At 37.2% G+C, this 12,062-nt stretch overlaps 2 protein-coding genes across 2 annotated transcripts; both read right to left on the reverse strand.

Moving 5' to 3' along the window:
* Positions 1-60: 60 nt before the first annotated feature.
* LOC114518942 lies at positions 61-6,264 on the reverse strand. The gene is made up of 4 exons (XM_028538985.1): positions 5,925-6,264; positions 1,592-1,813; positions 967-1,265; positions 61-561 (listed from the first exon to the last, which is right to left on the reverse strand). Exons 1-4 carry the CDS (start codon positions 6,118-6,120, stop codon positions 298-300), a joined length of 981 nt encoding a protein of 326 aa, XP_028394786.1. The 5' UTR covers positions 6,121-6,264; the 3' UTR covers positions 61-297.
* A 2,827-nt stretch (positions 6,265-9,091) lies between these two features.
* LOC114519133 (ganglioside GM2 activator-like) lies at positions 9,092-11,824 on the reverse strand. Its single transcript, XM_028539208.1, has 4 exons — positions 11,574-11,824; positions 10,069-10,252; positions 9,915-9,996; positions 9,092-9,238 (listed from the first exon to the last, which is right to left on the reverse strand). Exons 1-4 carry the CDS (start codon positions 11,659-11,661, stop codon positions 9,149-9,151), a joined length of 444 nt encoding a protein of 147 aa, XP_028395009.1. The 5' UTR covers positions 11,662-11,824; the 3' UTR covers positions 9,092-9,148.
* Positions 11,825-12,062: the final 238 nt, after the last annotated feature.

The raw sequence follows: 12,062 nt of genomic DNA on the forward strand, positions 1-12,062 counted from the left end.
GTTTATAAATAATGAAATGGTTTATAGCAGAATGTCTTTGGCGAAAGTATTCACAATCAGTTGTTAGCTAGCGTCCAGTTTATCCTGTGTGTCCTGAGATCTCTTTTCTAGGACTTGTAAATAGTGGGTTGAATGATCAGCCGAATCGCCTCTTGAAGTATGTGATTTTCCATAGTGCAATAATTGCACACCTTTTGATAAGAAATGATCCAAAAACGCTACTCTTGTAAGCGAAGCCACTAAATTACGAATCAAGAGGAAGAACCGTTCTTGGAAGTCAATGACTCTGAGGAAATTTTAGATATTTGTGAGCTCACAAGTTATGTTATCTGCCTCATCTTCTGGCGTTCTTATAAGTTTTTTCATGGTGAGGTACAAGTCTTCATTCTCGTCGGAAAGCACCGCTGTACTTCCGGTCAGCGTACTTGCGACAAGCGCTTCATCCATCGGCACATACACGTCACTTTCACGAACATTTGCCTTGAGGTTTTCGTATTCGTTTTCGTTGGACTGTATGAGATAGTTTATAGTCGACCGTGGTTGGGGAAGCCTGGGCTTTACCTTAACAAAAAAGATAGCTACTCAAATTATTGCGCCTTGAATTTCGTCTATCAATGTTGCTACAAACCTATTTTAGCTTGAGTATTCCTAGAATATAATGATAGTAAATTCAACACAGATGGATAATAATATGAATAATACCCTCAATCTAATTCTCCTATGCTCCGGGCTGAAGAATACCCCCAGAATGATCAAGAAATATTTATAGAGTATTTATAGAAATTCGTGTCATAACGTACACTGTAGTTTGTTGTCACAACGCAGACCAAAAAGCGTAGGAATGATAGACAAATTTCTCTGAAACGCCCTGACCCGAATTCTAATCTGACCATAACTTCAACTAAATTCTTCCCTTAATTCATGTGATTATACTTTAGGACAGTATCATGAAATGTGAAATCTTACCGTCTCGTAGCCATACGAGTTCCCAGTCTCGCGTCTTGGCAACCCACGTATGCTCTGGTACTCACTTTCTACTGCTTGCTTGACAACTTCAAATGCAACCTCCTCTGGTTTCTTCGACGTACTCCGTGCTGCTCTGCGTCGCAGTGTTAGGAATGAGAGAGCCAGGAACATTAGAGCGCACAATACTGCTAAGATAATAGTTGCTGATCTGTATTGCTGGAGTTGTTTGCTTTGTGTCTCTTGTATTTTATACGCCGTGTCGTAATTGGTTTCCTGTGTTCTGATGGTGTTGGAAGAGTCTAAAAAATGTGATGAAAATGTACTTTGTCAATACTAGAAAGTTCTTGAAAGCTTTTCCAAGCAATTTCCTTGTAACCTACATCCTTTCCAAACCTACATCTAAGGCTAATTCTAATTCTGAAATATTAAAATATGTCACTGAGACCACTCTTTGACTCTCTCGATTCAGTTAAAACTATCTCCAGAACTAATGGGCAAATTATTTCCAATTTCGTAGCAAATTACGAAAATGTTTTCACGTAGTCCTAACTCATTGTATTTTCAAGAAGAAAGACAACTTCCCGTTGCTTGATTATCTAAATTTTCAGATTATTATGTTCTTTACCATCAAACGACGATTGCATTATTGCGCTTGTAAAATTAAGTTTTATCACTTGGTTCATCTCCACTTGATAAGTCATAATATTGTTAATGGTTGGTATTCTAACTTCGACCACGGTGTTGTTCACCTCAGCGATGATAGTCACGCTGATAATTTCTTTTTGTTTGAACTTGCCAGTGATGTTTGGCAACGCCACGACAAATTGCTTCGTTAGATATTGTGTCACTGATAATAAAAAAATTAGGAAAACATTAATGCAGATAACGGTACCTCGGCAAACTAAACGACCCGTTGAAATTGGGAAATCGGGGATGTTTCCACAATCAGAGATTAGTGTTCGGTTCCAAATTAATGCAGTCGTAACGCTAGATCTAACTATATAGTGAAACATTTAAGCACCTATAACGCCCGTACGCACTTTTCTGAAGCTTATTTTCTGTATAGCTGTATACCACAGTTGATTGTACAGTAATCTAGACAGTACTTTTTTAGTATACGTATGCTATCAATATATTATTCAGAATATACTATCAAGAATGCAGTAAGAAACCATCTCTCAAAGATGATAGTTTCCCTGGCGGCCTGGCTTATCAATCTAATGTTGAGATAAGGTTCACCGAGAATATTTTCTACATTTAACCCTCTAGCGCATTAAAAATAAGCGACTATTTACCGTTTGTTATTTTGAAGTAATGGCTGGCAGACTCGACAAGGAAATGTGGTTAAGACCGATAACCTGTACAGCAATTATTTGATAATGATCAACCGACATTGAGAAAATTAATTAACGTCAAGGCGGTCTCCTGTTTGCGCGGTCGATTTACAAGTCAACTCTTTATTTAGCCGACTACCTGGCTAGGTATTTAGGAAGTACTTTAGGTTGTACTTTAGAAGGACTGAGACGAGACGAGTAAAGAGCAAGAGAAGGGGCGTTCTTAGCGTGGTGTAAAAAGCGGGGCGGCTTCGTGTAAAAAGCACGGGACAAGGGCGACCCTTCGTGTAAGAGACCTGTAAAGACTTTCCATTGTTATGGGGAAAGGTACGACCCTTAATTGCCTGACTGTGGAAAATTTTGGGGGAAGGGGTGACCCTTTGTCTTATTGTGAAAAGAAATTAAATGGAGCAATGAGCAATCAAAACCTTATGAGACGAGCGTGCGAAAGTAACTGAGATTTTACTTCAAAATTGTGTTTTGATTTTACATGGATGGGAAAATTTCTGAAATCCAGTCAAGATACCATTAACAGATCAAGTATACACCTCATGTAATCTCTTCCTCACATTGTGCCACGAATTAAGTTCTTGTGACAAATCTTCTTAGTATCGCCGTGAAGATTAAAAGAATCGCAGGACCGTGTTATGTAAGGGGTTGTGCAGCTTCTTAAGGTGTACTAGTATTAATAGTTTATTGGTGGATCTCAGAAATTGAACACAGTTGAAGGGACCCCTGATGACTGCAATGTGACCGATATTGGCCATTGGCATTGCTCTGGCCAAACGACTCCGAGAATCGGTGAAAGCTAAAACTCTCATGGCTTTGTACTGTCCATTGTTTGGGGAATAGAAAAGAGTTCAAAATCATACCGGAAAATATAAGGTGTACAATACCAACAAGCATGTGTTTATAACCTGAATAGATTTCCTGATTCATTCACACGTGAACAATAAAATCACTGAAGTGATTGCTGTGCAAGCCAAGTGTAATTTTCCTTATTGGAATTTATCTGTTTTATGCATAATACTCGTTTCTGCATGCATGACAGTCTGACATTATTTATGACATTATTTAATGTCCTCATAAAAGTCACTCCAAAGTCAAAATGCCATTTCCTTTATATAAATTTCGTAACTATGTAACTTCTAGGAAAAGTTGATTTATTAGACAACGTAACTATAAGTTGTTTTATTGCAATTTAAACCACTTCAAACATAGTCAATATGTTTCGCTTTTTAAATACATCATGCATGAATCATATTTGCAAAATGGAGAATACACTAAGTTTAAACAAGCGCAAAGTCGAATGGTTGCCGGCACGTAACACACCGACAAACTGTGCCAAAAAATTGAATACCGCTCTTTGTGAATTGCATGTCTTAGAATTTGAAATAAAAGAAATTTTATCGGAAATAAATATAGCGGGTGTTTTATTAAGAAGAAAAAAAAATCGCTCTTGCATAATTCCACGCAACCAGGAAGCGGTGCTTCGTTTCCGTCAAAACCCTGTGGCTGTGGGCAAAGTGTTATTAAAAGCAAAGTTTTATTTGTTCATGTGTGTTCCTGTGCCAGCTTTCATGACAAGTAGCGTGTTTGCTTTTCTGCTTTTCTCAGACGCAACGGCAACAATATATTGACAGCAACAGGTACAATTAATAGATTCCATTATTTCTACTTTGTTTAACCGTCTAGCTGTAAAGTTCTCAATGACAATGCTAAATTGCCAATGGCACGCGATTTAAAATACTTAACAGCATGCTGGGATTCAATGTCGGTGTACTCTAATTTGTTTTCATTAAAACTGCTTTGGTTTGTGTCTGATCTGCCTGAAAAAGGCTAAAAGCACTAGACTAAAGTGCTTTAAGGTTCAGGCTAAAGCACTCTACCATGCAGGAAGAGAGTATTAGCTACGAATTTGTTGACGCGTGATTTGCTGTGACGTTGAAAGAAAGAATTAGATTTGCTTCAAAGGGATTACCCTGGGGGGAACGAACCTCCAACATTCAAAGGTAACTCAGGCAATGCAAAGGGGACTGTGAGGGTGAATGCAGCGCAAAATGTTTTTGTTGTAAAACGAAACTATATATACTTGAATAAGTCTTTGATCCCCACGCCTTATATTATGGTGGCGCGCGTGACTCATGACTTTGTTTCTAGAAGATGTTTCTCATCTTTCAAGTTTGTGACAACTTAGTAAGCTTTAGTTCACGTTAAGTAGTTACGTCGAGTGGTTAATATGGACTTAACAAAAGCAAAGCCTGTTGAAAGCGCTTAGAAATATAGAATTAGCGGTTGATTTCATTAACTTGCTTTCTCGACGTGGGTTAAACTAAATTTCAATGAGATCCAGTAGAAATTTTAAACCATCGAAAAATCCTAAAATTAGACTAATGCATGGAAGCATTTGCAAAATAAACGATAAAGATTTCCCCAAACAAAAACAATTCAAATCCAACGCTGTTCCTGCATGCATCGAGCGAATTTAAAAGTAGTATTCCTCACTTTATAGTTTATAGTGTTTGCGAAAGTCTCAGCGAAACTCAACATCTGAGAAATGCGTGTTACGTTTGCATCATTTTCATGCCCACAACCAGATCTCATGAGTAATATACTCCATTGTCTGGTCTCTATTGAAGTGTTGTAAATTCTTATCATATTCGTTGATGTGACGCCATGATTCTCAATTTAACAGACACGGCTTCATAGATGCCATTCATTGTTTGAGCCATGCGGCGAGGCTATTTTAGGGTTCACAAACTTCACGTCAATGTCAAAATCTGACATTTTTATTTTCATCGAACGAAAAAAATCACCCTTGGTTAACCACAGAAGCGCCTTGGATTTTGCGTGGGAAGTGCGCGCGCTGTGCGCAACTAGGATTTTGGAATAGATCGCGTCTGTGAATCCGTAACTTTTTAAAAGTTTTCAGCATAGCAAAGTTTTAATGCAAAATCATGTTTTTTTTCATGATCACACGCATGTCATATTCATGTCTTATCCATGCTGCTCATATAACAACCTCACCGGCAGATCCGGTGTTTACAACAATCATGATCACTAACAATGCACTCGGATATCCATATTAAATGACAATATTGTTTGCCGTATGAAAAAAAATGTTATACCGAATTTACTGAACTCGTGCACTTGCCAGAGGGCTAACAGAAAACAAATATTTAACGCATCTGGTTTTTTCTATATTGTTCAATGCTTATATTTGCTGATAAAAAGGCTTAGTTTGGGATAGAGCCAACACAGTTGAATTGCGAGTCTGCGTCATATTTTGCGTCAAAATATTACACGCTCTCTTGCAACGCATTATGTATTTTCGTGTGCGATTCCATTTACATCTTATTGAAAAAAAGTAGTTGAGTTCATTGGTAGCGCTAATCTTGTTTTTTTAAAACCAGCCTCTGAACGGAAGAATAGGGATCCATTCGCAAACTCGAACGTTTGCAACGCAAAAAATAAACAAATGTGTATAACACTGCAAAATATTCATTACAGCAAAAAAATTCATCGCGCAAAGCCGCGAAAATGCAGTATATACATCACTGCGCAATTACAAAAATTACAGATTAAAATCTAGAGTAAGATGTAACAAAGTGTTATCTGACTTACTTGTTGGGTTCAACGACGTACTGTTGCCGGCGGAGACATTAAGAAATCTCCCTCTGGTATCGCTGAGCTTTGTTTGATTTTGACTTGATTCGCTATCTGGCTGATCGATTGGTCGCGCCTCTGCACTTAAACAGCAGATAGACAGGAACAAAAATACGCTGATAAAACCGCATGAAAGATGTGATTTTAACTCCATGAATACGATGATAAACCGTGTTGATACAGACTCTTTAAGCTTTCAAAGCATCCACTATTTGGTGTTTCGGAATTAAGCAAACTCTCCTGTAAATGAACTTTGCCTTCAGCCAGCTTGACTTGCTTGAAGCAACCTCTCCCGATGCTCTCGTGTTGATTGTGTTGAGTGAATTGAGACGAAGGTGTTAATCTTCGGGACACACGCTGTGCTGAAGCTGTCTTTCCGGCAACAAAAGAAACCGCGCGATCAATTAGCGCCCGATGTATACGACTGATTATCGATCTGGTCGATTAATATATCCTCAATAAATTGTCTCGAAACATATGGTTTAATTATTTTCCACATTTTGTCTGTCGATTAAATTATATCATTGTAACAGGGTGCCAAACACAATGTTTATAATGTGTTTTTTTATATTTGTAATAGAAATATTACCCCTTACAAAAACAAAGTAGCTATATATCATATAGAATTTGGATGAGGAAATTTATATAAATTTTAGCTACGCGTAAAAAATGAAAATACAGCGATTAACGAATCGAACTGTTTTATGACGTTAGATGGCGTCAAGGAAAGTTCAAAAGTCGTAGATAAGAGTCTAAGACTAAGTAGGCTTAAATTATTCCACTTTCCGTCCATTGTAATCAATCAATGTTAGAAATATTTCTTTCTTAAATGTCTGCATGAACTGGGATTGTCACCCAGGGTCAAGATTATAGGTATTTGAGTTCGCACAGACAAAAGCAAAGTCTTATAAATTCACCACCCTGAATTTAGACTTGTCTTAGTTTTAGCGACACAAAACATAAAGCATTTAGTTGAAAAAAATTAAATTTGTCTCATTGACAGACACCGACCTGCTGCCGTCAGTAATTCATGCGCAATTTATTCAAATTCACGGAAATTGTGAGACTTCTAACGTTTGAGGTAAAGACAATTTACAGAACTTTTTTCTAACTTCATGCAACTTTCTCGTCTTTAAATTATTGTTATACGTACATTACAGCCTTAAGATATCAACTGACATTCTCTGTTATTCTCTGTTATCTGCCGTCTAATCAGTTTTTCCTTTTCAACAGCGAATTAACGTCAAACTAACTGTGAATAACACCCAGCAAGTAATAGACAACTAGACATGCCTCGCCTCACCCAGGCAGTGACTAGGTAGTGGCTACAACTATCTAATCGTATTGATATAGAAACCTACAAAAGCCCTATGCTCATATTTTGATATGATCATTTCTTGCATTGGTAACAATTGAAATGTTTTAACAACGCTGCAATGAAATTTGCAATGACTGACCCCGCAAAGAGTTTATGAACTTTACACTGACACCAAAATTGATAAATATAGATGGATAGAAGTTTGATGGAAAATTTTGTAACTATAGAAAGCAGACTTTTCATGGGTTATGGATTATTCACAAAGTTTTATAGTAACCGGTACCTTGATCTGTTTTAAAGGTAATTTGGCTACTATATCCTTTCCTTGGTAGCCTACATACAAAGTAGTTAAAACTTTTAAAAACAGATTCCAAATTTTGAAGTCACACATATGTTCTTGATATTCGAGAGAACAAACACGGTTCTTATTGTTTTTCCTGGAATATCAAAAACACAAGATGTTTATATTTGTTAGCCGCGGCTTTGCTTTTTCAACGTGTCAAAATGAAACTGTTGATATTTGTATCTGTCAAAGGCAAGCATTTGCTACCATGCAGCTATAGCTTCGGCTTTAGTCGTAAGCAAAAATTTTGTGGCCAGCGAATCCGATATGTGTAATTGGGGCCTAAATCTGCACTTAAGGTTCAGAAAATAAAATCTGTAGGTTAATGGAATTAAACTGTGAATTAAGGCTTAAAACTAAAGAAAACGAAAAGAGAAGAATCCCGTACATGCTTTGCGCCACTCGTTTTATAGCTCCCTTTCAAATATGTGACGGTGTACGGCATGTCTATATTCCATATTACTGATATTAGAGAGATATCCGTAAGGCGGGGTTCGAATCCTTCCCTATTAAAGTTATTCCCGTAGTGATGAGGTGCTTCCTATAATTGATTAAAACAAATCTAGTCTGGGAAACTTTTTGGCTTACGTACATGACAACATGCAGGTTTGTCAGTTGGGTTTCTTTCTATCACTCCGTTTCCAAACATCCGTTCATCTGAGACATGTTTGAACGCATCAGATCTCGTGAGAATTTCAGTAAACCCACCCACACTAGTGATTTTATAGGCGTTGTCGGTTAAATAATGACAGGGTCAATGAATTTATTCGGCAGCTGTTCAAAAAGAGCATAATCCTGGGTTAAATCGTAAACACTTTTTTAGCGACAAAAAATCATTCGAACCAAGAGAACGTTTCAGGAAAAATATCTTTCACCATGAAAGCTGTTTCAAATTTGTAGATTTTATTTACGATGACGGTTGGCCCGTTGTTAGACCAACTGCGCATCCCCATGTAGTAGGAGACAGGAGATAAGGCCTAGGCATAGCCTAGGTGTAGTCGATCCATTTTCACTCTGGATATTCTGCTGCTTTTTCATTGTTTAATAAATGCCATTGTTCTCGCTATCCCGAACCCTTTGCGTGTTTAGAGGCATGCAGCGGAGCTAGCGGTGGAGTTATCTACATGAAGTAACTTGTATATCAGTTTAAGCCAAATACAGTACTCGAGCTCACAATTTTAGGCTTGGTGCGGAAGAAACTGGTACGGATAAAATTTTGTCTCTGTACCATTTTTCCCGTATTGTACCAAAAATTGTCCATAGTGTAAATGGGGCTTTAGTCTGAAGATTTTCGTATTTGTGTGCATTTTGTAGGCTCATATAGACTAGTGTCATTGTGAGACTGTATATGAAAAAAGCATTATAGCTAACTATTCGGAAGGTAGCACATATAGATATACATATATACACTGAAGCCAATTTTTACAAAGTCAATTTTTCAGTTTGGTAAAATTTATTGTAAACGATTTCCTTAATTAATTATTTTACCCGAATATTTTTTATACTTTTAAAATTGTTTGTTCAACTATCAAGCTCAAATTCAAGATTGATGCAAAACAGACGATTTCCCGTTCCGTCTTCTTTAACATCAGCATTCACTCTGTATGTTCCCTGGATAAAAGAAAATACATATTTAAAATTCTTGTATTGTATCAAATTCTCCTTCATAAAAATGACGGCGTATCGATTTTGTGCATTTAAAAACTGAAAAACACTTCGGTGATGTGGGCATCCTGGGTAGTGTGTAAATATATTGATAGTAATAATAATTTAAGTGAATTAAAGAAAACAATTTTAAATGGTTTGTTATGTCAAAGTAATTTAGTGAGGGCTGACTTCCTTTTGATGAGTTTTGTTCCCCGTATGCGGTATGCCGTCCTATTTTTATCAACAAAAGTATAATAATTCACTGTAAGCGGAAGTCGTAGCAACAGCGTCGAGATCAAGCTTAAGCCAAGCCCCACTTTATTGAATTCTCAGGTTTCATGTGACGTCATTATAGAATCTAAACTACAGTGATAACCATATGACTAGTTATGAATATACAGGGTGTGTAAAAAATACATCCCTTATTGAAATGAAGCTTTTGTTTGAACTTGAAAGCCTGATTATCGCTAAATCATTCCAGTTGACAACCACTCAAAGCAAACTCACAAAAAATTTAGGGGGGGGGTGATGTCCACGGCCCCGTCTCAAAACTCCCACTAGTTTCCAGTCTTTTTTCTCCATTAAAATCATGCATATGCATTGAGTTTAGTGCTGTATGTGCATAAGTGACCTAACTTACGTCTGTTATGAAAGCAGGAACGGTGATATCTGGGACGTCAATAGTTTGGGTTGGAATTTTTTTCTCTCCAATATGGTATTCGCTGAAAATAGAGGAATTATCAGCGGAATTGGCATGTGAAATTTGATTTTCGAGCGAAACTAAAATCCCTTACCATGATCCAACAGATTTTATGCAAGGTAATGTGGGCCACCAAGCAAGAAATTTTCGTTCAATCTTAAGTGACACGGTGTATTTCAGGTTGACAACGCCACTGACACGCAGTTTTACACCTTCTTCCAACGAAATTGGATATGGTAAAATTGTCAGGTTTTTTATCAATACTGGAGCAGTGTCATCTATTGAAAAATTGTAATTCACATGCGTGTTATTCAAACTATATCAACACCTTTTTCATATATTTGATCGGTTTTATGGTGAGTATTGGGGACAACTGTAATTCCCGCAAATGATTCTCTAATTTTATACCAGCAAATCCACTGATTGATCTGTTTCCTTTTTTTCCGGCAGAGCCATGCACTACTCAGTCAAAAACTAGTTGTTGGGTTTCACCTGCACTTCATGTAGTGTTTGAGTGTGAGCCAGTGTGAAATCTATTATTACATTTTGTCGCTTCGAGGGAGAAATTAATAAGGCTTGATTCACACTAGCTCCTAAAAATCGGGGAACCATTGTATTATTTTCCGATAGACAAGGGATTTTGCTCACCAGTGACCTTAGACAAAAGGGATCTCAGATTCTTACAACAAGTGTGAACCACGCTTGATAAGGCTTGTTTTCACAACGAACAGTAGTGCGCAGGAAACAATGATATACGCTAGCGCTCTCCTTCGAAAAACAGGCCTAACGTTGAATTAGAGGATCCTCATGTAGCATGCAGCGCTAATTCGTCCGGTTCAGGTGTTGACACGGTAGAAATAGATGAACATTTGACCGGTTCTTGGTCAGCCTTAGCCTTAGTGTTTCTTTAAAGCTGGTTTTCCACTAACAATTTCCCACACGAAGCTAGCCTCCTTCGTGTCAGTTTACTCTTGTGTCAGACCTCCTAAGTGCAATTAACCATGCATCTATATAACAAATTGCCCACAGATAAGAAAAAACTGGCTTCGCGCGAAAAAATTTTATAGTAGAAAAGTTTTTAATGTAGCGGTATAGAAAATGAACAATTTTCCCTTACAAGCAATTAGAATTTCATCAAACTTTTCAAAACAAAGAAATACTGTATTTGTCGAGAAGAACTTGACAAGTTGTCGAGTGCGTTATTTCGGGAAGTGCAAGTATAGATGTGTAAAAGACGACGTACTTAACCAACAGAGCAGCAATTTGCAACAAGGAAAATGGTTTGAATTATGAACGTTCGACAGACAGATGTGAATGCCCCTTATTATGTATATGGGTAAAATATGATGTCAGATGACTATTAAAAATATTCCGTACTGACTTGTATTCGAGTGAAACATGTTGAGGAAAAAATTGCTCATCGTAATACATACGAGATTCATCAAAGAAACTGTAGTCGTAAACTTGAATGCTCTCTGAATTTAGAGCATGTAAATATCATTCATCTTACTAAATATGTTATTCAGTTTCCCAGTTACTAATTTCTTGGTAACTGCGTAACTACTTTATCACATGAGCATAGTCTTTGAATATACTTACCGCAATTTTGCCACTTTAGTTGCCTAGCGGTGTTTGTGGCGACAACCACAGATAATAGATTAACAAAACAAATGAATTTTAATATCATTATCGGTTTTCTGTCTTTGACTACACGTTTGTTCCGTTAGGGAAGTCAAATATCTTCAGCTTTATACATAAGGAAACAGTTGTAAGCATGCAGCTGCAGTACATAAGCCATAGTCAAAATAATGGAATAATGAATTTTAACGATGTTTACAATTTGCATGTTCACTTTGACATGCTTGCGGTTTGAATATAATTATAACCCTGAATGGCTGAATCTTATAGAACAATGGGGGAACAGGTTTTAAACGCTGATTCACACTTATCTTAGGCTTCAGACCCGGTTTACAAGGTACCTGATTGCTATCGGAACAGGTCAATGAAGATTTTTCATGTATGAGACCTGGATAAATATACCAAATCTATCAAATTAAGCAACTAACCGTTGCTCCACTAACGGCAAAC

This window comes from Dendronephthya gigantea, unplaced genomic scaffold, assembly GCF_004324835.1.
Source record: "Dendronephthya gigantea isolate DGI-Jeju-01 unplaced genomic scaffold, DenGig_1.0 000012F, whole genome shotgun sequence".
In the NCBI taxonomy this organism is placed as follows: Eukaryota; Metazoa; Cnidaria; class Anthozoa; order Malacalcyonacea; family Nephtheidae; genus Dendronephthya; species Dendronephthya gigantea.

Bases quoted from the DNA above. Each gene is read 5' to 3' on its own strand.
- LOC114519133 (XM_028539208.1), bottom strand. From the start codon at position 11,661: ATGATATTAAAATTCATTTGTTTTGTTAATCTATTATCTGTGGTTGTC. The intron at 10,253-11,573 runs GTAAGTATATTC...ATTTTTCAATAG, and splicing joins ACTAAAGTGGCAAAATTGCG to ATGACACTGCTCCAGTATTG. The intron at 9,997-10,068 runs GTAAGGGATTTT...CTCTATTTTCAG, and splicing joins ATAAAATCTGTTGGATCATG to CGAATACCATATTGGAGAGA.
- LOC114518942 (XM_028538985.1), bottom strand. From the start codon at position 6,120: ATGGAGTTAAAATCACATCTTTCATGCGGTTTTATCAGCGTATTTTTG. The intron at 1,814-5,924 runs GTAAGTCAGATA...TTTTATTATCAG, and splicing joins TACGTCGTTGAACCCAACAA to TGACACAATATCTAACGAAG. The intron at 1,266-1,591 runs GTAAAGAACATA...CACATTTTTTAG, and splicing joins AATGCAATCGTCGTTTGATG to ACTCTTCCAACACCATCAGA.